Here is a 27074-nt window from a genome sequence, read left to right as displayed (position 1 = left end):
CCCTCAGCACTGAAATGCAAAGTTTAACCTCCTCTTCTCTTCTCCTGTCTTCTCTTCATATTGGGATTGAGCCCAGAGTCATGGGCATACTGGAAGGCAAGAACTGTACCATTCATCTACCATCTCTAGTCATTTTGAAATATTGGGAAAGGGTCTTTTCAGGTTGCTGAGCTGGCCTTGAACACATTATTGTAACTGGCTTTGAACTGGCAAACCTCCTGAGTTCTAGAATTGCAGATTTGCACCACCACACCTAAAAAAATCCTAACACTTTCACGAAACTTCATCAGCCAGTGAAAACTAAATGCCACGTGGGTCTGATGTTTTCAGCCTATGGCTTTCCACTCTCTTCTGTGAATTGCAAACTACATTAAAATTTTTTGAATCTCATGTATATGTGTATATATACATGTATACATAAACATGCACACACATATACACACACATGCCATAGTGTGCTTGTGGAAGTCCGAGAACAACTTTCTCAGCTGGTTCTCTCTATCACGTAGCTTGGGGTACAAGACAGGGTTTCTCTGTAGCTTTTGAGCCTGTCCTGAAACTTGCTCTGTATATCAGGCTGGCCTCAAACTCACAGAGATTCGCCTGTCTCTGCCTCCACAGTGCTGGGATTAAAGGCGTGCGCCACCACTGCCAGGCTCATGGAGATCTCAAGAACTGAATTTGGGTCATCAGGATTGGTGGTAAGTACCTTTACCCACTGAACCATCTCGCCAGTCCAGAAGCTACAATGTAAATGTTAGGAAATTGAGCTGTTTAGACTGTGAAGTTGGCTGACTATAAAGTATCAGTGAATCAGCTTAACCTTCTATGGATAAGGGTAATATGATAATTAAGATTCAGACAATTTTGCCAAACCTCTAATTCATGTCTATAGAACTTTTACCACATAGGTCTAGGGAGTTGTCTTGCAAAGCTGATGATCTGGGTTTGGGTTCCCAGAAGCTATGTAGCAGCCAGACACAGCAGCGCATGCGTGTGCAATCCCAGCATGCTCATCACCGTCTCGGGTATTTGTTGGTCATTTGTCTGTCCGCTTTGGAGAAAAGTCAGCTCAAGTCCTTTACCTTTCTATAGGTTGTCTTTTATTGCCTTGCCCTTCCTTCACCTATCTCTTTTTTAAAACACTGTTTTTGTTTTATATCAGTAGCCAGTGCTCTTGACTGCTGAGACATCTCTTCAGGCCCTCTCGGTCTATCTTTAAAAATCTTAGAAATAAAATATTATTTTATTCTGTCAAATCCATTTCACTTTTTCCCTCAGTCTTCATGTACAGTCCTTCAGCCAGAAGTCGAGACTCGGCCCACACTCTCCCTGTGTGTCCTCCAGCTTCCTTGTAGGTCTCACAACTTCTCTTCCCTCAGACAAGTCCAGACTCCCGACCCCCCTGGGAGTCCCACGCTGGCATCCCAATGGGCATTCCTCTACTTCAGATTCTTCCTGCTCCCCTGCGTATTGTTTTTTATTTTTTTATTATGTATACAGTGTTCTGTCTGCATGTGTGCCTGCAGGCCAGAAGAGGGCACCAGACCTCATTACAGATGGTTGTGAGCCACCCTGTGGTTGCTGGGAACTGAACTCAGGACCTCTGGAAGAGCAGTCAGTGCTTTTAACCGCTGAGCCATCTCTGCAGCCCTCTGCTGTGTGTTGTTTAAGCAACGTGTCCGCTTTTGCCATCACTATGTTGCCATCTCTCTCAGGGGGAAACGGATTACTGTTTTCTTAAAAACATTTTCACCAAAAGAAACCCATTTCTCTTGTTCCACCTGTGACCATCTTCCCTAAACTTAAATGACCTAGTACTATCATAATTTGGGCTCTCTCTCCCTTTTTCTCCCTCCCATTCTCTAACCGAATGGCAACCACTCTGTCATCTTTGAACAACTCTCCTTCACCTTCACAAGCCCCAGAATCCCCTGCCTAGGAGGTACACAGCAGCAACAGCAGCCTGTAGGTTGACACCAGCTGTGCAGAAGTTAGACCGGGACTGGGGCAGATTCACTGTCATCTGCCAAGCCAAAAAAAAAAAAAACTTATTTATGACATGTCTCAACTTAAATTTCATATGAGCATATGAATGCTGTGTAAATCTATAATCAGTACAAGCTCTGAACAGGTTTTGTGCTTGGTTATTTTAGGATGGAATCATATCTTAGAAGAATATGCCAGAAAATATAAATCAAGCAGTGAATGCAAGTGTACAAGACGCTCAGTGTTTTGAAAATACTGTACCAGATTAACCAGTCAGACAAAGACTGTGGGGTTCTACTTCTGTGAGTCAGAGTAGTAAAATTCACAGAGGTAGAAAGTAGGTTGGTGGTGAGCTTGGGCTGGTGGGCTGGGGATATGAGCAGAAGACAGAAGTGAGTGGCTGGGTTCACAGGCACGGAGCTGGAAATGAATGTAAAGTCATGTGAATGAGATAAATTCTGAACTGGAACTACTTACTTACAAACAACAAAGAAGATAGGTTTTATTTTATGTAAACTACTATTCTCAAAATGCATTAAATCAACAATAGTGGTTTCTTTTTCTTTGTGTGTGTGTATGGTGTGTGTGTGTGTGCTCATGGGAGGGCAGGAGAGATGGCTCATCCATTAAGATAGTACACGGCCCTTCCAGAGAACTCTTTGGTCCCCAGCACCCACATCAGTTAGCTCACATCTTCCTGTAACTCCAGCTCCAGGGGATTCAATGCCCTCTGGCATTCTCAGGCACCTGCACACATGTGGTGCACATAAATTCATACAAGTAAGCACATATGCAAAAATAATAGTAATATTTTTTAAATTAAGGAATTTAATGGGGCTTAGTGGTATGCCTATAATTCCAGAATTTGCAATTTATTAATTCAAGGCCCACCTGGGACACAGAGTTTGAGGCCAGCATAAGTTACCTAGTGAGATAATGTCTCAAATGACAAAGAGCGAGGGGAGAATTTGCCTTCAGATCCATTATTAAATAGTAGCAGAATTAGCAGGAGAACCTTTGCCTACTAATTCCTAGTTGAGTGTTCTTCCTCTACAAATTATTCATATCTGATATGAAATAATTAAGAACAGTCTTATCCCATTAGTTTAAGCAGTGTAATTAAATTTTTCTGGTTTTATATTGGTCTACATTTAGACTTGAATGGTTGTATAATCATCTTTTAAAATGAGCAAAAAGCTGGGCAGTGGTGATGCATGCCTTAAATCCCAGAACACAGGAGGCAGAGGCAGAGGCAGGCAGATAGATCTCTGTGAGTTTGTGGCCAGCGTGGTCTACAGAGTGAGCTCCAGGACAGCCAGGGCTACAGAGTGAAACCTTGTTTTGGAAACACCCCAGCCCCAAATTAAAATGGGGGCTGGAGAGATGGCTCAGTGGATAGGAGCACTGGCTACTTTTCCAGAGGACCTGGGTTCAGTTCCCAGCACCCACATGGCAGTTTACAAATGTCTGTAACTCCAGTTCCACAGATCTGGCATTCTCATTCAGACATACATGCAAGTAAAACACAGATGCACATAAAATAAGAATAAATAGTTGAATAAAAAAATTAAAATGAACAAACACTTTCCATTTTTAACCAGTCCAGGGTGGGGCTATCGCTTAGTGGTAGAACACTTGGCCCACCTGTGTGATAGAGCACTTGCTTCCCCTGTATGAGGCCTGGGCTCAGTTCCTAGCAGTGGGAAAAAGATATGGGGTCCCTATTATGAGCCTCTTCGTTGACTTTGAAAGTGTGAGCCAGAATATGCGAGCATTAATAATAGCAGCCTGCTTAGTGCCTGGTGTTCTTTTCAGAAATGTCTCCACACTGAATCACCAAGATGCTCGGCAACTGCATTAGTTTTTGTCAGCTTGATACAAGATGCAGTTATCCAGCCGGGTGGTGGTGGTGCACGCCTTTAATCCCAGCACTTAGGAGGCAGAGTCAGGTGAATCTCTATGAGTTCGAGGCCAGCCTGGTCTACAGAGTGAGTTCCAGTACAGCCAGGGCTGTTACAGGGAGAAATCCTGTCTTCAAAAAACAAAAATCCAAATATAAAGAAGGTGGGCAGGCTGAACAAGCCAGGGGGAGCAATGTAGGAAGCAGAGCTCCTCCACGGCCTCTGCTTCAGTTCTTGCCTCCAGGTTCCAGTCTTGGCTTTCCTCAGTAGACTGTGACCTAGGATTTGTAAGCCAAATAAACCCTTTCCTCCTCAAGATGCTTTTTATCACAGCATTATGATATAGGTGGGTCTTCTATCTATGTGTTACTTTCATTGGTCAAATAAAGAGACTGCCTTGGCCTTTGATAGGACAGCAGCTTAGATAGGCGGAGTAGACAGAACAGAATGCTGGGAGAAAGAAGCAGAGTCAGGCAGACGCTATGATTCCCCTTCCTGAGACAGACGCTGGCTAGACTCATGCCGGTAAGCCACAACCTCGTGGTGACATACAGATTATTAGAAATGAGTTAGTTAAGATGTGAGAGTTAGCCAAGAAGAGGCTACAGATAATGGGCCAGGCAGTGTTTAAATGAATACAGTTTCCATGTAATTATTTCGGGGGTAAGCTAGCCGGAATCCGGGCAGCGGGAAGCGGCCTGCTGCTCCTTTTACAACAGCAGTAGAAACCCTAACCAAGACAGTTTTGCACATTATTATGGTCCCTATGAATTCTTATTAATTTGTTAATGTTCTACTTAATCTTTAATTGGTAATAATTTTGTTAATTTTAAGGTATCAACAATAGGTTAAAGCCAGTCCCCTCTCCCTTGAAACAAAGTGTCATATGTCCCAGACTGGCTTCCACTTTGTTATGTAGCCAAGGGTGATCTTGAACTTCTGACCCTCTGGCGGCCTCTACCTTCATAGTGCTAGTGTTTGTAGGTGTGTGCCACCACACCAGGCTTATGTGGTACTGGGTATTGAAGGCAGGGCATCTTGAACACTAGGCAAGCACTCTAACTTAGTTAAGAGTTACTTAACTAAGTTAGTTACTTAACTTAGTTAAGGGCTAACTAAGTTAGACCCTCAGTCCTTAAATTCTACACAGATCTATTAAGTTTATGATCCACTAAACTACTGGACGTCCTGTTTGTGAAAATAATGGGGCAGCACTGTCAAAAGGAGTGGTGTGTGCATTCTAGCCAAGTGCTCCGCTGTTGAGTGGTATCTCTGGTCTCTGTAGCCCAGACTGGTGTTGATCTTGAATCCTGTTTCCCTACCTCCCGACTGCTGGGATTGTAGATCTGAGCAGCTACACCTACATTGGTATAGGAGGTTCTTTTTTCTATGTGTTGCTCTCATTGGTCAAATAAAGAAGCTGCCTTGGCCTTTTGATAGGCTTGCCCTTAGGTGGGTGGAGCAGACAGAACAGAATGCTGGGAGGAAGAATGGCAGTGTTGCAGACGCCATGATTCTCCTGCCCAAGATGGACGCTGGTTAGACTCATGCCGGTAAGCTAGATACACATTAATGGAGATGGGTTAATCAAGATGTGAGAGCTAGCCAATAAGAGGCTAAAAATAATGGGCCAGGCAGTAATTTAATTAATACAATTTCACTGTGGTTATTTTGGGGGTTAAGCTAGCTGGGCAGCAGGACACAGCCCGCCACGCTCATACTACACTAGACCTTGTATTCTTTTGAAGGATCTTAGAAATAGCAACTTTAGCACACGCTTGCCACGACACATAGGTGTCCATACACACATACACATTTAAGAAATTTTAGAAATAGCATCATTAGATTGTTAATGGGGATGTTAAAACATCAAACATCTGTCAGCCTAGATTCTGGGAAGACAGAATTAGATGTGGTGTGGGCCCTCAACAGGCCCTGGAGTAGGGAGAGAACACTAACAGAGAAACTGGCAAAATATAAGTGTAGAGTTTAGTTAATGATGATAGTACAGTATGTGCATGTGTACGTGTGCACATATGTGTGCACGCACGTGTGTGTGTCAGAGGTCAACATCAGTGTTTTTCCCAATTCCACTCCACCTTGATTTTTGAGACGGGGTCTCTCCCTGACCAGGAATTTGCTGATTAAGCTGGGCTGGCTGGCCAGCAAGCCCTAGGAAGCCTCTGTCCCCACCTCCCTGAAGTTGGATTACAGGCTCATGCTGCCACACCAAGCTTTTCTAACTGCTGGTGATCTGAACTCAGGACTTAGGCTTGTGCAGAAAACAGTTGACTACTGAGCCACATCTCTGGTCATATTTCCTTAGTTTTGACAGATCTAATATGGTAACATAATTGGAAATCATGGGAGAAACTGAGCAAAAAAGTTCTCTGAACTGTCTTTGCTATCTTTTTGATTATCTAGGATTGCTCTAAAGTAAAAACCTGAAAACAAATAGTTATCAGTCTGACCCACTTAAATAACAAGACAGAATGTATATGAACGAACTTAATGTTTTGACTTACCCCAGATATGACTGCCTATTACACTTGGTGATGCACAGATAGTAACCAAATAGGCCAAAAATAACCAAGAGTACTCCAGCAGCAATTAGTCCAGTCAGAAGGCCCATAACATCTATTTTCTCTTTGTTAGCATCTTAAAAGAAAGCAGTAAAATGAGTTAATAGCATGACTGAAAAGCATCATCAATAATTTCAATAAATTTCACACATTGTTAAGGAGGATTTCGTAACTGATAACTGATTTATTTATTTATTGCTTTTTGAGACAGGGCTTCTCTGTGTAGCCTTTGCTGGTTCTGCAGACCAAGCTGGCCTCGAACACACAGAGATCCTCCTGCCTCTAATTCCCAAGTGCTGGGATTAAAGGTGTGCACAATAATACTGCCATGCAACATTTATTTATCTTAAAATCTTTGTGTTAGAGACTCTACTTGAGAAAATTAAATAATATTTGTCATTTAAATTTTTCTCTTTTTGAAAAATATTTATTATGTGTGGCATGACACATGTGTGTATGTCAGAGGACATGTGAGGTCGTGTTGTCATGACACACATGTGTAAGTCAGAGGACAATTTTTGAGAGTTTATTTTTGCCTACTACCATGAGAGTTGAATGTGGGTTTGGTGGCAAGCATCTCTACCTACCGAGTCATTTTGCCAGCTCTTACATGATATTTCTTAGACTCCTAATTATGTTTATTATTTTATTTACTCAAATAAGTCACATTATATGAATAATATCCAACAGTAAGTGCGATAAACATGTCCTTGGCTCAGCTTATAGGTGGGTACATTTATTAGGCAACCTTGTAATAGTCTCCTACAGGAGGGGCCTATCTAAGACGAATGAAAGAATCAAAGGCAAGAATAGTTAAATAAATGACCAAAATGCAGCTAGGAGAAACAGGTGGAAGGCATTAAAAAAAAAATTAGTGATTAGGAACAGAATGACGATCAAGTAGGACCAGTCAGTTTTACTGTTCTGTAGCAAACTGGAATAACTATTATTGATAATTTATTGGATATTTCAAAATAGAAGATTTTTATATTATCACCTCAATAAATGACAAATGTGACGTGTGACAGATGTGACGGATATGCTAATTGCCCTGATTTGATTACCACACATTGTCTATAAGTGTTTAAACAACATACTGTATTCCATAAACAGGTACAATTATTATGTATCAAACTATAAAAAGAAAGCAAGCAGCTTGAGACGACATCACAGGTAAGACAGAGGCTTTCCCTTCTCCAGAAGCTACGACTTCTAATACTATCCTCCTGGTGTTTTTCTTCTTCTCTTGGTGTTGCAGACTGAACCCAGGCTAAGCATGTGTTCCACCACTGAGATACATCTTCAGTCTTTCTCTTCTTCCTGCTCCTGGGAGTGGGTGGGGGTGGGGGGAGCTGTGGTCTCCTAGGCTTCATATAATCACTTCACTGCCTCACTGTGGGCATGCCCGCACCGAGTGCGTGTGTGTGTGTGTGTGTGTTCCTTTCTGGAGTCAAGTCCAGGTACATGAATTTGCTAGCTAAGCATTCTCTACATGCCGCGGCCCCAGCCCGACCTTCAGCCTTACCCAGCAATCTCATTCACCTGTTGTAGGTATTTTGTTCACTTGTAATGCTAACAAAAGATAAAGTTGTACTAGTTTATAAGCTGAAACTCACAGAGTCCTACTTTTGTGCAAGTTTTAACTTAACCCAGCGGCTTAAACAACCTTTAAGCCCATTATCTCATTTCCCTAATATCTCACCAAACTTGATTTTCAGTATGTAAACAGAAGGTAGCTTCTGTCTCTCACATCTCAGCATATAATTGAGAAACCGTCCTTGGTATGCACGTTGAGCAATAGCCAAACTCAAACATGAAAAGGAAAATGTGTTACAATGGTGAGAGGTGAGGACAGCGCGCCTGCCAGCAGTTCTTCACCTTACCCGATCGTGTGGTCGGTCCTTTCAACGAGTAATCCCGCCAAAATGTAATCTGAGGGAAAAATGACATTTCACGTTTCTGTAAATTAGAATCATTTCATTTGTTCCCGGTGTCCTAGATTGGAGGGGTAAGCTCTTGGCATGTGACACGGGCAGGAGCCCAGTTCAATCCAGCTGAAGGCACTGGCTCATTCTGTGTGTCTGCTGTCTGGTTAATTGTGAAAGGATCGCTGCTGTCCCAGGTCTCCGCTGCCATGCCCTGCCAGTCTCCCTTACCCAGCTGCCCGTCTGTGAGAGGCTGGCTCTCTGCACTGGGGTGTGGGGCTCTGTTTACTAGGAGAGTTGAGATTACTGACTTGCAAACTTATCTCTGAGGCTGTCCAAGTTCTCTGTGCTTTGAAAGAATAGAAGACTTTTGAGGAACCATGATTAAAGTAGAACTTTTTTTTTTTGCAGGACTTTTTTTTTTTCTCTTTTTTTTGTTTATCAAGACAGGGTTTTGCTATGTAGCCCTGGCTGTCCCAGAGCTCACTCTGTAGACAAGGCTGTCCTCATATTCAGAGATCCACCTGCCTCTGCCTCCCGAGAGCTGGGATTAAAGGTGTAAGACACCACTACCAGCTTAAAAAATTTTTTTAAATTATGAAAAACATAATTAAATCCCAACAGGACAACTACAAAATACATTCTTTGTTTTCCTACTTCCTACGTGTAGTAAACATTTGCAGGAAATGAGTGCCTGAGAAAGGTTATGAAAAAAATGAATAATTAGGTTTCCTCAGTATGAATTTGGAGGATCCCTGGGAGCTTCTTATTTAACCAAGAGCAAAGGAGGATACCTGAGAAAGGAGAGTAGGAGCTGGCAATATTTGCATATGGAGGAAGTGAAGCACTTAGCATTTCTCCAGAAATTTCCAAATGACAGCAGTGTTACCTGTCTGTTTTCTGTATTATCTAGATTAACAGGCAGGATTTAATGGAGACTTAAAAAAACAAAACAAAACAAAACAAAACCCACTGGGGGCTGGAGAGATGGCTCAGGGGATTAGGAACACTTGTTGCTCTTGCAAGAGGACCCAGGACTGGTTCCCAGCATCCACCCTGTGGCTCACAATCATCCATAACTCCAGCTCCAGGGGACTGGGAAGCCTTCATCTGACCTCCTCCAACATGAGCCAGTATGTGATGCACAGACATACATGCAGAAAAAACACTCATATGCATAAAAAATTGGGAATTAATTTTTAAAAAAGTCTTTTTCCCCCACTTAGGCCAGGTACGGTGGCACATGCTTTCAGTCCCATCATTCAGGAGACAGAGTTAGGAGGTTCTCCACTTACCAAGACTCCCAACTCAAAAAGCAAAAAACAAAACCAACAAAACAACAACAACAAAAGATACTTTCCCTTAAACTTACATAGACAGATCAATAAAATCCTGAACATGAGAGGCTACTTTGGAGCCAGAGTCTGGCAAATGCCTCAGTGGTTGAGACAGCTGCTGTGAAATTATAAGACTGGAGTGCAGACCCCAGTACTCAGATGACAATCAGCACATATGTACACATTCATAAATAAAATAAATCCAGGGTTTCTCTGTGTAATAGTCCTGCAGTCCTGGAGCTAACTTTGAAGACCAGACTGGCCTTGAATTCACTGAGATCCATCTGCCTCTGCCTCCTGAGTGCTGCAGTTAAAGGCATGTCCCCATCCTCCACTCCAACCTCACCGGCTATAAAATAAAATAAATCTTAAAAAGAAAAGAAAAAACAAACACATATCATTCTCAGTGTCTAGCACATAGGAGACTGTCATAAATATTTGAACTATAGATATGGGCAATCAAAAAGGTAAGATTACTAAGAAGAAAAATTGTGCTTAGTTTTAAATGATTGAATTTCAAGTCAAAGTACTAACTAATGATGTCTTAGTTGCTAGGAATGGAACCCAGGGGCTTGTGCTATCTAGTGCTATGGCCTCTGAGTCATCTTCAAATAACATTGTGAACTGAAATCCACTGTTGCCTGAGACTATTTTTGGATATAATAAACATTGAACACATGGTCAGGCACAGTAGCACACACCATTAATTCCAGCACTTGAGAGGCCAAGGCAGAAGGATCTCTGTGAGTTTGAGCCCAGCCTGGTCTACATAGCAAGGTCTAGATATCCAGGGATGCACAAAGAAACCATGTCTCAAACAAACAAACAAACAAACAAATAAAGAATTTTTAAAAAAGTTAGACAAAATCATCACATAGCTTGAAATTTGCTAATTACTATAAGTGAAAGCTAATTAAGCACAAAGCCAACTTGAAGAGGCTTACTTGGCACTTTAAGAAGAGGAAAGAGGTAACAGGCACACAATTTTGATTTTGTTTAAAGCACACAGGTCTACGACATATTTGTCACCACTCTCTCAAAGTACACTGAAATAACCTTCCAGGTGACTGACATCCCTAGGCAAATTACCGTTTTCTCGTCATCCCTGAAAATCTCTTTGGCTTCTTCATAACTGCAAACCTCCTCATAGCACTCTCTCTCCAGGTCCCCGGGCGTGAAGAGCTCCAAATCAAACCTATTGTACTGGAGGCGGCGGTGCACGAAGGCGTTTGCTGCTGCTTTCGATGCAAAGACTAAAAGAGAAATACAAACAGATTTCAAACACAATTAAGCTAAGGCAGAAGCTTCCTGTTTTAACTGGAGGAAAAAACCATTCTCTTGATATGGGTAAACTATACCAGCCTTTCCTGGGTAACTTTTAGCTTAGCACCCCCCCTCCCCGGCCCCAAATAGCGTTGGTAAAACGGCTTCTGGGAAAATCTTGGCAATTCCAGACAATATTTGAGTTGTTTATGCCCCAAATTATTAACATAATAAAACTCATTAAATTTTCACTTACCCTTCCCAGTGATTATTTTTTTCCTGAAACTAACAGATAAGACTACTTTCCCAAAGGTTGTTTCCCTATGATTTTTCCTGTTTTTCTTTATAGTGCTAGAATCCAACCTAGGGCCTTAATGATAAGTTAGTATGCTTTTTTGGGCTCTCTCTCTCTCTCTCTCTCTCTCTCTCTCTCTCTCTCTCTCTCTCTGTGTGTGTGTGTGTGTGTGTGTGTGATGTGTGTGTTCATATGTTGGTGCACCTACCCACTTGAAGGCCAGAAAAGGATGTTAGGTGCCCTGATCTATTACTTTCCATCTTACTCCTTTGAGGCAGAGTCTCTCACTAAACCTGAAGCTTGTAACTTCGGATATGCTGGCTGGCCAGCAAGTTCCCAGAATTCACCTGTCTCTACTTGCCTGGCCTGGCGCTACAGGTGCATGAGTGGCCATTCTTGGTGTTTACATGGGTTGATGCAGATCAAAACTGAAGCTGGCCCTTTTCGTCAAGATGGCGCCTAAAGCGAAGAAGGAAGCTCCTGCCCCTCCCAAAGCAGAAGCTAAAGCGAAGGCCTTGAAAGCCAAGAAGGCAGTGCTGAAAGGCGTCCACAGCCACAAAAAGAAGAAGATCCGCACATCGCCCACTTTTCGGCGGCCCAAGACTCTGCGGCTACGAAGGCAGCCTAAATACCCCCGGAAGAGCGCGCCCAGGAGGAACAAGCTTGACCACTATGCCATCATCAAATTCCCCCTGACCACCGAGTCAGCCATGAAGAAGATAGAAGACAACAACACACTGGTGTTCATTGTGGACGTCAAGGTCAACAAGCACTAGATCAAACAGACTGTGAAGAAACTACGACATTGATGTGGCCAAAGTCAACACCCTCATAAGGCCCGATGGAGAGAAGAAAGCATATGTTCGGTTGGCTCCTGATTATGATGCTCTGGATGTTGCCAACAAAATTGGAATCATCTAAACTGAGCCCAGTCGGCTAATTCTAAATATACACTTTTTCACCATAAACAAAACAAAACAAAACAAAAAAAACACTGAAGCTGTCAGGCATGCATAGCAGGAGCTCAGTCACTAAAGTCACCTCCCAGCCCCAAATTTACATTTTTATATTGAAGGTTTTATATAAGCTGATACTAAAAGATAGAATTCTAAACTGTGTATAAAATTATAGGCTAATTAGAAGATTAGCTTAGAGCCATCCATTCCATCAGAAAGGAATGGCTCCTTTCACCCATGCATCTCACCCTCCAGACAGGCATTCACAGCACCTTGTGGGATTTCTTCCATGCTTGCTGAGAGACCAATGGGAAACACAGCAGGTGAAGCGCAGGATGGGATGAGGCAGGGCAAGTGTGAACTGAAAGTCAGCCTTGGCTACACAGCGAAGTGAGAAAAAAACTGTGTGTGTACAATGTGTGTGCGCGTGCACGTGTGCGCATGTAGAGCAGGTTCCCAATATAGCTCTAACTGACCTGGAAAATTCTAGATAGTCCAGGACCAAGTTCTATGATCTCTAGGTGAACCTCTCTATTAGGTAATTAGAAGCATAGAGAATATTCCTTTACTATTATTAATAGGAAGACAAAATAAGTTTTTTAAAATAGGACTTTTAAAGCTCCTCACAATCAAAGTTTAATATATTTGTTTAAATATATTGAAATGAAGGTTTCTTGAAGGAAATGGTGTTACCTGAATTTAGTTCCTAGCCCTTTACTATAAATAGTCAAAATTATCTCTAACAGTTTGCATTGTCTCTAGATTGTATGGTTTGTCTTGTTGGGTTGGGTTTGTGTGTGTGTATTCCTTCCGCTTTCCTTGTAGCCATATAAATCTTTAGAGCAAACATACCTTTATTTACTTAGAGAGTTGAGAATAGTGAGATGTATTTGTCAAGTTTCTAGTAATCTCCTTATATGTTATTTTGCTGACCTCTCTATATGGAAATAGTATATTTTGAATAGGAGGGGAATATGATTTGTTGAGTTTTGTAATCTCAGACTGGCCATTATTCTTAATATCATGAGAATACTCATATTTTGCCCAAGATTTTTTCTATACATTAACTATCTAAGTAGGTAGAATCTTCTATATCTGTCTTGGCCAGTATATGAGTTCCTGGCCATATATGTCAACTAAGCACTAAAAAAGCGGTTAGTCTAACTGATCCATAAAACACAGAATTTTAGACTTCATATTAAAAAATATTTGAGAGAGCACAGGCAAGTTATATACTGTATATACTTTGAAAGGGCATTGTGGATATTAGATAATATCATAAACATTATTAAAAATCTATTTCACCTATTTCCTTTTGCTTTGTAGAGGCCCAAAAATGTGAACCTTTTTCCACCTTGTCTGATGGTCAGAGAGTTTGGAGGTGGCTCAATATTTAACAACAATCAGGACTACACATCCTGACTCGGGATGTGGTTACTTGGTTCTTTTGACATTAAGATGGCCCATACAGGTAGGTCCACTCCGTGCTGACAGATGGCCAGGATATGCAAGCATACTTCTGCTCCTTCTTTTGTAATTGGAAGTCTAACCTGGGGAATGGCAGCTTTCAGGATACTTGGTCTAGGGTGGCTTCACTGCCTTAACAACAGAATGCTAATGACTTGATGTCTCAAAGTAGTGAAGCAATTAACCATTTGAGCTGTCCGTTGTATCATGTTAAAGAAGTCTTTTGTTGCCTTCTTCCTCCTTTTGTATTGTGGTATAAAAACGCAAGGAAAATTAACTGTAGTTGATGTTAGTATTCACTGGAACTCCTTCCCTATACTATCCAATGTTTTCTGTTTTATTATTTTATTTGTGTCTTTGTCTTCTTTATTATTTTTCTAATCTCCACACCCCTACCCTGGCAAGTGGTATTTTTGTCCAGGCTGCCACAACATTGCTTGTTATTTTATTTTTGCTTTAATTCATTAATTGATTTTTTGAGGCAGGATCTCCCTATGCAGTTCTGGTTGGCCTGGAACTCATATAGGTCAGGCTGGTCTTTAACTTTTACAGAAATCCACAAGGACTGCTGGGATCAAAGGCACACACCACCATACTTGGCTTCTTTTTGTTTTTTAATTTATGCCTATTAGAAAAAAGTTTATTTATGTGATTCATATAATTTTTTTTATTATCATTATTCCAGAGTGTTAATTTCTTACTCTTTTTTTCTGACAGTGCTGGTGATCAAAGCCTAATATAGAAATAGGATAAAAGGGTAGACTATTGAATCCACTTTTATCCAAAAAATGACTGTTAATCTCAAAGTATTTTACATTGGTATGGATTTTAGTTTATTGATAAAATTTAAGATTAATTTTTATACTGTATGTATATTTCTACTTTTGTTTAAGATATTGTGTTTATGTAGCTCAACTGAAAATGTAATGCATGATTAAGAAATAAAGATTTACAAAATACACTTAGTCATCTATAATAGCCAAACTTATAGTCCTGTTAATTAGGTTTTCTAGATATACAAAGATATATTTTGGATAGATAGGTATTCTTCAAACATTTCAAAGACCTACAGAATATGGCATTTAAAATGTTTTAATAACGTAAACTTCTCTTGACAATGAGACATGTCTGCTCCTGGCAGCACCAGTATACTCAATGGAGTTTATTTTCTTTCCTTTTTTTTTTATTGTTTTGCTTTGTTTGTTTGTTTGTTTGTTTTTGAGATAGGGTTTCTCTGTAGCCTTGAAGCCTGTCCTGGGACTCACTTTGTAGACCAGGCTGGCATTGAGCTCACAGAGAGTCACCTGTGTCTGCCTTCTGAGTACTGGGATTAAAGGCATGAAACACCACCATCCAAACAGAGTTTATTTTCTTTATGGCAAAAGCTAGCCATATGAGCAAAGAAACTGCCCTTGCCTCATCTACTGACAGTTACTGTACAAACTGGTCCAGCAGAACACAAGAAAGGTGACTGCTGAACCTTGCCAAGACAAGAAAGGACAGTCCTTCAAAATTCCCTGCTTCACAGGTAAGTCTGTCAGATATGCTAGGCATTTAGGTCAAAGATAGATGCCCCAATGTTGCAGAGGAACCTTGGGTGACTCCCCAGGCAGCCAACTGTTCCTGTCATTTCTCACATTTTTTGGAAGCCTGCACTTTTTGCTTACTCAGGTAGCATTATTTCCTTCTCTGATCTTTGATGGCGTTGAAGAATAGCTAGTTATAATTATTGTTTGTCTTAGTTATAATAAAAAGGTAAATTAGATAGAAAACTTTAAACCAAGATAGGATAATTAAATATTTTAATTTTATCAAATACAAATAGACTAGATATTGTAACTCCAATTCTTACTTAATAACTGTTTTGTTGTATGTAATTTTACTATGTTAAAGCCTTCTTTTTTGATTAGACAAAAAGGGGAAAATGCTGTGGGATGATCTTTCTGTATACTGTGAATATGTATTCCTCTCATTGGTTAATAATAAAAGCTATTTGACCAAAAGCCAGGCAGGATAAGATTAGGTGGAATAATCAAACTGAGGACTTGGGTGAAGAGGGGCAGGGGCAGGGGCAGGGAGATGCCAGCCAGCCCCCAAACATGTTGAAAATGAGGTAAAACGCCTTGAGCCACATGGCAAAACAATAATAGAAATATGGTTAATTTAAATGTAAGAGTTAGTTAGTAATAAGCTTCAGCTTATTAATTAATATAATCAAGCATTTATAATTAATATAAGCCTCTGAGTGATTAGTTGGAAGCAGCTCCAGGACAGGGCGGGACAGAGAAACCAGAGCATTGCACATGCTGGGCTAGTGCTCTATCATGGACCACACAGCCCCAGTGCACGTGTCAGTTTCTCTGTTATAGCAGCACACAGGCTGTTGGAGCCAAGGGGAAATGAGAGGCCAGGATACTTGAGCATTTCTGTTCCTTCTCCACTGTCCTCTTGGAGAGACTCTGGAGTTGTCAAATGAAGGTGGAAAGAGGACTCTATGAAGTCTTCATTACCCATGTCTAGCACCTCTGCAGTGGCTTGTAAGTGGTCTCCTTGTTCCTTTACAACATGATGTTAACACAATAGCCAGAGAGAGTCTTTTAAAGAAATGTTTTAGCGAGGAATGGTGGTGCACACCTTTAATCACAGCACTCTGGAGGGAGAGAAAGGCAGATAGATCTCTGTGAGTTAGAGGCCAGATGGATCTATAATAAATTCCAGGACAGACACAGAAATGTGGAGAGACCTTATTTAAAAAAAAAAGTTTAAAAATATCTGTGTGTGTATGCATATGTGTGTGTGCAGTGTGTGTTTGTGCATACATATGTGTATATGCAGGCATGCTCATGGCATGTTTGTGGATATCAGAGGACAATACAGAGGAGTTGGTCCTCTCCTTCCAGCAAGGATTCAATGCCACTCGTCAGGCTTAGCATAAGCAAGTGCCTTAACCTACTGAGCCATCTTGGCCGACAAAGAAAGCCTTTTAAAAAACACAATTTTGGGAGCTGAAGAGATGGTTTAGTGGTTAAGAGCACTGACTACTCTTCCAGAGGATGTGGGTTCAATTCCCAGCACCCACACCCTCATACACATGGGCATACGGGCAAAGCACCAATGCTTAAAAAAATTTAAAAAACAAAACAACTTTTCAGAAGACAGAGGCAGGAGGATCTGTGAGTTTGAGGTCAGCCTGGTCTATAAAGCAAGTTCTAGAATATCCAGAGCCACACAGAGAGGCTGTGTCTCCAAGAAAACAAAACCAACACTCCCCCCGCCCAGATGAAAACAAAACCTTTTTCTGGGTATGGTGGCAAAAATCTTTAATCCTAGCACTCAGAAGGTATAGGCAAGTGAATCTCTGTGAGTTTGGGGCTAGTCTGGTCTACCTGGCAAGTTTCAGGCCAACCAGGACTACATAATTACACTCTGTCTGAAATAATGAAAACATTAAAAAAAATAATTTCTTTCTTCCTACTTTGCCTTCTCAAAATCTTCTAGTAGCATTCTCAAAGAGTTAATAAAATATATTACATTAAAAACAAAACAAAGGCGGGTGGTGGTGGCACACACCTTTAGTATTTGGGAGAGAGAGGTAGGCGGATCTCTGTGAGTTTGAGGTCAGCCTGGTCTACAGAGTGAGTTCCAAGATAGCCAGAGGTATATAGTGAAACCCTGTCTTGAAAAACCAAAAACCAAAAGCAAAAACAAACAAACAAACAAACAAACCCAGAAATGTAACCAAACACAAAACCAACCAAACTTCCTAATGGCATCTACTTCCCACAGAATAAAAAGCAAAGCCCTTATAAAGACCGAGTGGTCCTCTTCCGTGTGGTCCCAGCCATTCTGGGCTGGTTCCTTTCACTCCCCTGTCTTCTGCTGCAGCTTGCTGTGACCTCCACCACATTCTGTCCTCCCCACCTGTGTGCTTGCTGATTTTCCCAAGTGGAACTTCCTTATTTTAGCCTGCTCTTTTACATTCTCTGGGATTTAGTTCAATGTCACTCTGACTCCCATCCTATTCAGTCAGCATATTTTGTCATGTTCTGCTTTTCCTGACAGCACTGAGCCCCAACCTGCTTTTAACATGCCTCACTTATCTGTTACCATAAAGTTCTCTTTAAAAATTTTTTATTAATTTATGTGTATGCATATGTGCCTAGGTGACCTTATGTGTAAAGTATATGTGCAGGTGCCTACAGAGGCCAGAGGGAGAGAGAGAGAGAGAGAGAGAAGGAGGAGGGGGCATCTGGCATCCTTTCTATCACTCTTAGCCCATTCCCTTGAAGCAGGGTTTTGCCCTGAACCTCCGTGGTAGGCTTAAAGCCAGCAGGCTTCAGCTGTCCTCCTGTTTGTCCACCTCACATGTATTTACAGGCATGTGTAGGGTTTCTGGCTTGTTATGTGGGCATTGGCATCCGAGCTCAGGTCCCCAGATTGTACAGCAAGCGCCATTCACCGTCTCTCCAGCCCTTATCATGGACCTCAGCTCCATAGATCAAGGCAATTCATAGAAAAAAGCTGGTGTAACTCAATTTGGCAGAGGATTAAAGAGGAAACCCGTGGGGAAACAGCTTAGAACCTGCCTAGCTCGGCCTCATGAACATGCTGGGTACTGCTACTTCTCAGGTAAGCTCAGATCTTTACATTTTACTGGCTAAAGAGACAGGCTAAGCAGGGATCAATTACCATGCACATGGAATAGCCTGGGTTATAGAGTGAGATTATATCTTTGAAAAAGAAAACAAAGTAAAAAGGACTATTGTAATATTTTATCTATATTTCAATAAACAAAGCTTGCCTGAAGATCAGAGTGTAAAGTTAAGCCACTAGAGGCCAGGGAGTGATGGCACACACCTTTAATCCCAGGACTCGGGAGTCAGAGGCAGACAGATATCTGTGACTTCAAACTACCCTGGGTTACACAAGATTGATCCATAAACAGATCCAGGTGGTGGTGGCTCACATCTTTAATCCAGTGTTTGGAAGTTACACACCTTTAATCCCAGCTCAGGGGAAGTGAAGATAGAAGCAAGATGACTGGGCGGAGAAAGGAATATAAAGGGGAAGAGACAGGAAGCCACTGGAGTGCGGAGTCTGAGGTTTGGTGGAGACACAGAGCAGTCTAGGCCTTGGTAGAGGTAAAAGGTCTCTCTAGTGGCTTCTGTTTCTCTGATCTTCATCTTTAACCCCTATATCTACCTCTGGGTCTTTATTATTCATGCTACAAAGAACCATTGACAACTTTCTCATGGGCAAGCATCCAACTCATAAATACCCATCCAGCTTACCCTAAGACCCAGTAAAGCTACTTTTCTTTTTGAATAAGGTGTTTCTATGTATTCCAAACTGGCCTAGAACTTACTTACTATATAGTCCAGGCTGGTTTTGAACCCACAAAGATTCTCCTAAATGCTGGGATTATACGCATGTTCTTCCACACCAGGCCATTAAAAATACTTTTAATTAGAAGACAAAAGACAAAGAGTTATAATATTTTTACTTTTCCTGAAATTATATTCCTGACAATGTCATAAATATAACTTATGATTACCCATGACATTGTAATTGAACTTCACCTAAACGTGCTTTCTTGAGCTGGCAGGTGGTGGTAAAGGCCTTTAATCCCAGCACTCCGGGTGCAGAGGCAGGTGGATCTCTGTAAGTTTAAGGTCAGCCTGGTCTACAGGTGAATTCCAGGACAGCCAGGGCTGTAACACAGAGAAACCCTGTCTTAAAACAAACACACAAACAAACAAACACCCCCCCCACACCCAGAAAAAAATGAAAACCAAAACCAAAAAGCGTGCCTTTGCGGATCTACATTTTGCCTTTTCTCTGAGTGTGAGTATCAGTTCTGTCAGGGGCTAACCTTACACGTGACCTGCAGTCAGTTCAGACTTTCCCTGCTTTACTCCTGATCTCAGGAGAAACACTGTCAAATTTGCCTCTGTTTGGAATGCAGCAAACTTCTTGGAGTGCCCAGTGCTCCCAGGGAAGGCTGCTGTTTTCCTCCCCCTTGATCAGTGTGTGTGTGTGTGTGTGTGTGTGTGTGTGTGTGTGTGTGTAGACGTGGTGGGTGCTGCCTATGAGTCTGTGTGTGTATGTGTGGGGGTGTGTGTGTAGAGGGGGTGGGTGCTGGCCTTTGAGCCTGTGTGTGTGGGTGTGTGTGTATAGAGGTGGTGGGTGCTAGTCTTTGAGCCTGTGTGTATGTGGGGGAGGGGTGGCCGATGTAGAGGGGGTGGGTGCTGGCCTTTGAGTCTGTGTGTGTGTGTGTGTAGAGGGGGTGAGTGCTGGTCTTTGAGCCTGTGTGTGTATGTGTGTGGGTGTGTGTGTGTAGAGGTGGTGGGTGCTAGCCTTTAAGCCTGGGGGAGGGCTAGTGTAGAGTGGGTGGGTGCTGGCCTTTGATTCTGGGGGACGGTGCTGGTGTAGAGGGGATGTTTTTCTTATCATGAATTCGCCTAAGAGGCTGGCTGTCTATGCTGTCCATTGTTACAAATCCAATACTCAAATATTCCATTCTTTTCTTTTCTTCTTTTCCCTATGCTTTCTAAATAAGACCCTTCTAGTTCAACAGTGTCTTAAGATTTTTTTTTTAATAGAACTGTTCTGGGGGTTCATTTCCTGATCCTCAGTTTCAGGGGTACTTCCGTTTTCATAATCTTACATTTTATAGTTTCAATTACCCCAGGTCAACTAATGTCTAAAAATACGGAACAGAAAAATTGTATGTCATTCTGAGTGACGTGATAAGACCTCCTATCCTTTTCACTTCATTCTGTCCAAAACATGACTCGTTCCTTTGCTTCCAGTGTCCACAGTATGGGCACTACCTGCTCACTAGCCATCTGGTGGCCATTCTGAACAGACCGGGCTGGAAGTAGGCTGGGTTTGCCCATAGGGTTCAGTACTGTCTGAGGTTTCAGAGATCTGCTGGGGGTTTTAGGATGTACCCACTGAAGATCAGGGGAGGGTACTGTGCTGTTAACATTTCCATTCATTCTGTCTCATTTGCTGATGGAAACTCTGACTGTGTTTCATACAGCTCTTCCAGCACGAGCAGCGGCCTCTACTCTTCCATCTTCAGGGTCCTCCCTTCCTCCCTCTGTCACTGTGCTTAGGGAGAGCGTCTGTTTCCCCACCTGACCCAGCAGAACACACTTTCCTCAAGGACAAGGTAGCCCTCTCTACAACCCCAGCAGCCAGCAGAGGGCATGATACACGTGTGTGCTTATCTATGGCTCCCGGCTCATTGTCATGCCCCACAAACATCCATAGGGCCTCTCTGCACTTGGGTCTGACTTCTAGACTACTTCACGCTGTTTGTGATGGTAATGCCAGTCAATGCCTGTCACAAATGCACTCATGATCAACCTAGAGCACTGTCTGCGTCCTACTGCGCATGGAGGCTTGGGAGGCCCAAGAAGGTCCCCTCATTCTGAAAACTCGTCTGTTTCAAATCTATCTACCCAATTGCCTGGGCTAAATATTACCTCATCGTAACACACACACACACACACACACACACACACACACACACACACACAGCAGGGGAGCACACTTCACACTTTGTTAATCATTAATAAGCCTGTCAGGAGTATTAGAAACAGAGCCTACTCAAGTGAAAAATGAACGCAGACTGTGTTGTGGAATATTAGCTGAAGATGTGTTACATTCTTTTATGCTGTGGGACATTTGTTTAATGATGTAAATTGGGTTGCATTCTTTTTAAAAATTTTTTAAATATTTGTTTATTTATTTATTTATTATGTATATAATATTCTGTCTGTGTGTCTGTCTGCAGGCCAGAAGAGGGCACCAGACCTCATTACAGACGGTTGTGAGCCACCATGTGGTTGCCGGGAATTGAACTCAGGACCTTTGGAAGAGCAGGCAATGCTCTTAACCACTGAGCCATCTCTCCAGCCCCTGGGTTGCATTCTTTTATATCACATTTGTTTAACTCTGTGAAGCTGTGTTACTTTGTCTAAAACACCTATCGGTCTAATAAAGAGCTGAACGGCCAATAGCGAGGCAGGAGAGGGATAAGCAGGGCTGGCAGGCAGAGAGAATAAAGAGAAGGAGAAGAATAGGGGAAGAAATGAAAAGAAGTGAAGGAGAGGAGGCCATCAGGGGCCAGCCACCCAGCCACCCAGCTACACAGCAAGCCATGGAGTAAGAAGTCAAGAAAGGTCTATAGAAAGGTAAAAGCCCAGAGGCAAAAGATAGATGGGATGATTTAAGCTAAACTAAGCTGGCTAGAAACAAGCCAAGCTAAGAATGAGTATTCTTAAATAAGAATAAATCTTTGTGTATTTATTTGGGAGCTGGGTGGTGGGCCCCTCAAAGAGTGAAAAACAAGCAAACAACAAAAACCCATCAACAGAACTGGATCTGATCGAAAGAGATAAGGGACAGGAATGTGTGAGTAAATTCAAAGTGCAGTGACTAAGTAGGGGAAAGGATGCAGAGAGCCTAGGGCACTCTTTTTTCCTCTCCTGGTCTTACTAGGTTAGGCTTTTAAAATGTAAGTAGGAACCAATTCGTTTGTGACCGGTAACCGAAAATTCTGGGTTAGCAAGCCACACACTTATCTCTCAATCACCTGCCTTTATATGGACAACATAACATTTTTTGGGTGGGGGGAAGACCAGAGAGGTCATTGCGCCTTCCTGCTCCGTCGTTCTACAGAGGAAGTTGGTCAAGACTAAGGAAACTGAGTTCTTTGCTCAGGGTCCCACAGGTCCAGACTGGCGGACAGACGGTGGTGGAGCGCTTCTCTATGCGGGGATTCCCAACAGCGCACAAACAAGTCCTGACAAGAGTCTAGCCTCCCTCTCAGGCTTTCCAAAAAGCAGGCTGCTCTTGAAAGCTAACACATAGCTTCATCTCGGAAAAGGAAAACTTATTGATTTTCGGACTTTAAAATAGGCCTTCAATTCAGTTAACCACAAAGCAAGTGTTAAAACATCTGTTTACCGAGGGAAACTCAGAGATAAATTTGTACATATTGTAGTTAAAGAACATAAAAACCCACAACCCTATACGAAACCCCCCACAAACTAAAACAAAAGATGCCTCGCTGCTCTGTGGTTCACGAGGGCGTGTAACTCCCCCTACCACACTTCGGCTTGAAATCTATGTAGTAGACCGAGCACTCCTGGTTTCCAGAAGGGTTTTTTCTCCCAGTCGGCGGCCAAGCTTACTTACCTTCTTCTTCTCGGACATGTTCAGAATCCTTTAGGCTTTTTGTCCAGTGAGGAACCGCGAGGGTAAGTCTGGTCAGCTGGCTGAGTACGATCAGAAGTGGAAACATAGTCTAGCAACTGTCACACAAACTAAAACAAAAGTAATAAAGACATTTTAAAAAAAGGCGGGGGACAACAACAACAAAACCCTGTGCCTCTGTCTCAGTGGGTTGGGTTTGAGTGGGGACGGAGTCACGGACCTGTTGTATCCAAAGCCGCCGTGCCACTGCGCCCCACGCGCGGTATTTAATCCATCAGATTCAAAGCGCTCCGGGCAGGTGAAACCCCACGGAGTGCCGGGGAGCAAAAGCTGCTCCCTGAAATCTGGAATCTGCGGAGTAGAGTTCGGACACTGGCCAAGCAGACACGACTCTGGCCGGCGCAGACCCGCAACTAGATATCTGAACGCCACCTCATAGGCATCCCCTCCCGGTGACTCCCCACTTCGCCAATCCGTGCCGCACCTGCGTCCCCGAAAACATGTTCCACCAGGCCTTGGGCGGGAACCGAGTTGTCACCTGGTCGCCGGGGCGGCCTGGCCCTGCGTCGCAGACGCTGTTTGGATCCCGGCGACAGTTGGAGCCTGGCCTTTCACGGCGCCCGGGTGACACCAGCGCGCAGAGGAGGCGTCTAGGATCCGCGTAGGGGCGCTCGGGGTACGTGCGCGGTACAGAGCCCAGCCGGTGTTCCCCGGGCCGCCGTCACCGCAGCGGGACAGGGAGGAGAGGCGGGTCTTTGGAGGCCACCTGGCCGAGCTCCTCCTCCTGGACTCAGTCCTCCGCCCTATGAGACCGGTTGCAACGCTCTCAGCAGCTGGCAGCAAAGCAGACTGCCTGGGGCGCAGGGGAAGTTTTCCCAACTTAGACGCAAAACTTGGGCTCCCGAGGTTACCTGTGGCCAGATGTTCTCACAGGGTGGGGGTGGAGGGGTGTCCAGGGGCGAGAACACAATATTCATCCGAGAAAAATACACTTTGTTCGTGATTTGAATTGACACGTGACCAAAAATTAATTAATTACTTTAGTTCTTTGATGGGTTCATCAGTTCTGGAATGTCTGTAGAATCCTTTCAAGATGTCTGCTATGTTAAATTTTTTTCCATAATAAGATAACAAGGCATACTTTCACCTCTTTCACTTTCATATTCTCTCTCTCTTTCTCTTTCTTTCCCTCTCTCCCTCTGTCCCTCCCTCTCATTTACAGTGGAAATTTCCAGAAGCTATTTGACATGCAATGATATCATCACTCTGCTAACGAATAAAACACCAGTGGATGAATGCTTGTGATTTTTAGTACCTCTCATTCTACCAGGTTAGTGTCCGCATGCAAATTTAAACAGAATTTAACATATTTTACCCATTCTAAGTATGTTTCTGCTTTTATTAGGTATTTTTGGTCATAGCTACTGGGACAATTAATAACTTTATACTTCTTGGACAAGTAATCTTAGATCTTGAACTTTTCGTTGAGTTTTTCAGAAACAAAAAGAACAATAAGCTCATTTCGTTGTCATGAGATGAGGTAAAATTTTGGAAATGTATCTTTTAAAACGTTATGTGAGAAATATTACAAATAAATAATTCAAGATGCTCTGAGCTCACAGTTTGAGAATGAAGATAGGGACAGTGCATCTCCACATTCTTCATGGCCAAATCACATGTTCTGTCACTCTAGGGAACAATATTTTACATTCTGTTCTCTGGCCAAAGTGGCCTGGAATTTGGTAAAGGTGAAACAAGACGAAATACCATTTCAACTCCTTTCTATTCTTCGATTAATTCACTTTTGCCCAAATTCTTTTTTTCCTCCCCACAATGCTATTATCTATTTTATTTTGATTAATGGAACCAAGTATTTTCCCTAATTATCCATCAACACTTTTTGTTCCTTCTAAACAGTGTCTGTGCCCACCCCTTTTCCTTTTCATTTCCGTCTTGGGTTTTAACCCGTCTGGATAATGAGTCTTCTTTCCCCCTGTTTAAACAATTGAGATCAGACTATGGAGAAGTCAGGAATTTCTTTTTGTTGAACACAAGAACCGGAAAAACCTTCCTGAGAATTAGTCATTCTTCTGTTTACTAGGTCAATCTACCATTGGAAGCCCTGACAGTGGAGAGATAAACTCCATTTTCCTTCGGGAAAACTAGATCTTTCTGAGATCTGTATCTAAGAATGCAGGCCTGTCAAGTTCTCCTAGACAAGAGCAGATTTCTTTACTTCCTTCACAGTACTCGGAAAAGGGCCCTCCTCATTTTTATATTCAGTACATTCTTTCTTTCCTTCTTCCTTCCTTCCTTCCTTCCTTTCTTCCTTCCTTCCTTCCTTCCTTCCCTCCTTCCTATCTTTCTTTCTTTCTATTTATTTATGGGAGAGGGGTTGAGACAGGGTTTCTCTGTGTAGCCCTGGACGTCCTGAAACTCACTCCCTACACCAGGCTGGCCTTGAACTCAGAGATCTGCCTGTCACTGCTTCCCGAGTGCTGGGACTAAAGGCGTGTGCTACCACCGAGATTTCATACAATGCAACTTGGTCATATTCACCTCTCCTACCCCACTCCTCCCATAACCACCCTCACCTCTCTACCCACCAAATTTTGAGCCCCCCAATCTAATCCAGTTTACATTGTCCAACTACTCTTGGGAGAAGGGTTTTTCCTGTCCTATCAGGAGTCACACATTACTAAGGAAAACTGAAGAAGGCCAATAGCTCCTCAGCTGATGCTGGTCTCTTGCTTGGCTTGAGCTTCGGAAGGAGGGTCTTGGGCTTTGCTGTCAGCTTCACACTGTTAGGAGAGGCATAGTGGGAAGCTCCCTGCTGTGAGGTCAGCAGATGGGAATCTGACAGTATTCTTTGATAGAATGAGTCTACCCACATCTCTGGAAATCTGGGCTCAGACAATTGAGGCTTTGTTCTGGCAACAGATAGCAGCCTTTATTCTGGCTGAGAAGGGAGTAGAAAGACAAGGCTGTTTCTCAGTGGTGAACTTCAGCCTGCATGTTTCCTAAGAACGGCACAATTGGCGCTCAACCACCATGGAACTCAGATATTCCGAGGTAGCTTGGGGAACGGTGAACTAGTAGCAGGCTCTTGATTTCTTCTGTTGTTTACTTTCTGCATTTGAATTTTTATTTTACTTTTTTTTTTTAATAATCACAATATTCTTCCACTTTTTTCCCTAAAGTGTTTTAGGTTCTCTCCTAGACTCTGGCCATCTGTGGAGCTGGGCCAGATGCTCCGATGCTCATCTCACACAGAGGGACAGCAAAGCGTGGAGAAGTGAATGTGAGGAGCCGGGGTCTTGACTCTTTCCAGTGCTTGCTTTGAATTATTAAGCAATGAGGGCTATGGGCAAAGAATTATTTAATTTCCAAGGAAATAAGAGAAAACAAAAACAGAGCCATGCAACTAATGGACTTGGTTGATGCGCTGGTGCAGCTCTGGGTTTGAGCACATCACGCCCACCCACTCATCTCTGTGAATTCAGGAATGAAATGGAAGCTGGCTCCTGTGTGGGCGTGAGGATGCACTCAGGGCTGTGACAGGAAACGCTTAGGTCATGGTCATGAAGCTCTTCGGTGTAAGGTCGCATCCACGTCCTTAGAGACACATGGCTGACTGTAGCAATGGACTGTTTGGAATAGGAGAGGAACTGAACGTATGCTCTGTGACATTTAGCCTTGACATTTCAACAGCAACTGACTGTGGTTTTAATTTATCCCAGTAAAATCAGTAAGCAGAAAAGAAATGACTCCTACTTCTCGACATTAATTGTGTATCCGGGTGCAGGTATTTTCCAGAGCTATTGCATAGGGGCTAAAGAGTCTATTTTAAACATTTGCCGGGAGCCCTCTTGGGAAACTTTTGACACAGTTTAAATATAATTTCATCATTGAAGAGCAGTGATCATTAATAGGAAAACAATAAGATCAAGCACCCCGAGAAATGCCATCTATTTCCTCTCATGCTATGGACCATTATGAGATCCACATGTTATGATTAGAAAATATATAAATAACCCTATAGTCCTTCCAAGGCACTTGGGAACTTGAAATGGTGTGGTTCTGAGCTGCCCCCAGGGCCCTGTGACAAGGACTTTTGTCACAGTTTGTCAC

At 42.7% G+C, this 27074-nt stretch overlaps 1 protein-coding gene, 1 long non-coding RNA gene and 1 pseudogene across 3 annotated transcripts in view; 2 read left to right on the top strand and 1 right to left on the bottom strand.

The window, feature by feature from the left end:
- Positions 1–23700, bottom strand: part of Prrg4 (proline rich and Gla domain 4) — a 30529-nt gene extending 6829 nt beyond the window's left edge. Inside the window, exons 1-5 of one of the 2 annotated variants that reach the window (XM_085696712.2) lie at positions 23428–23700; positions 22926–23053; positions 10824–10987; positions 8356–8404; positions 6416–6548 (exon numbers count right to left, since the gene is read on the bottom strand). In XM_085696712.2, coding sequence (XP_085552838.2) covers positions 6416–6548; positions 8356–8404; positions 10824–10987; positions 22926–23031 — 452 coding nt within the window. In that variant the 5' untranslated portion in view covers positions 23032–23053; positions 23428–23700. Of the gene's footprint in view, positions 1–6415; positions 6549–8355; positions 8405–10823; positions 10988–22925; positions 23054–23163; positions 23347–23427 lie in introns of those variants that run through there. The other variant, XM_085696713.2, reaches the window with a different exon arrangement.
- Positions 621–26726, top strand: LOC125406633 (uncharacterized). Its single transcript, XR_007233975.3, has 6 exons — positions 621–701; positions 7586–7645; positions 10899–11081; positions 13575–13719; positions 24166–24273; positions 26144–26726. It is a non-coding gene; the product is annotated as an uncharacterized LOC125406633 (long non-coding RNA).
- On the top strand, positions 11741–12239 carry LOC148120702 (large ribosomal subunit protein uL23 pseudogene; annotated as a pseudogene).
- Positions 26727–27074: the final 348 nt, after the last annotated feature.

This window comes from Myodes glareolus, chromosome 10, assembly GCF_982192425.1.
Source record: "Myodes glareolus chromosome 10, mMyoGla1.1, whole genome shotgun sequence".
NCBI classification, from domain to species: domain Eukaryota; kingdom Metazoa; phylum Chordata; class Mammalia; order Rodentia; family Cricetidae; genus Myodes; species Myodes glareolus.
Note: the sequence above shows the minus strand (reverse complement) of the source record. Positions and strands in the feature narration are given on the sequence as shown.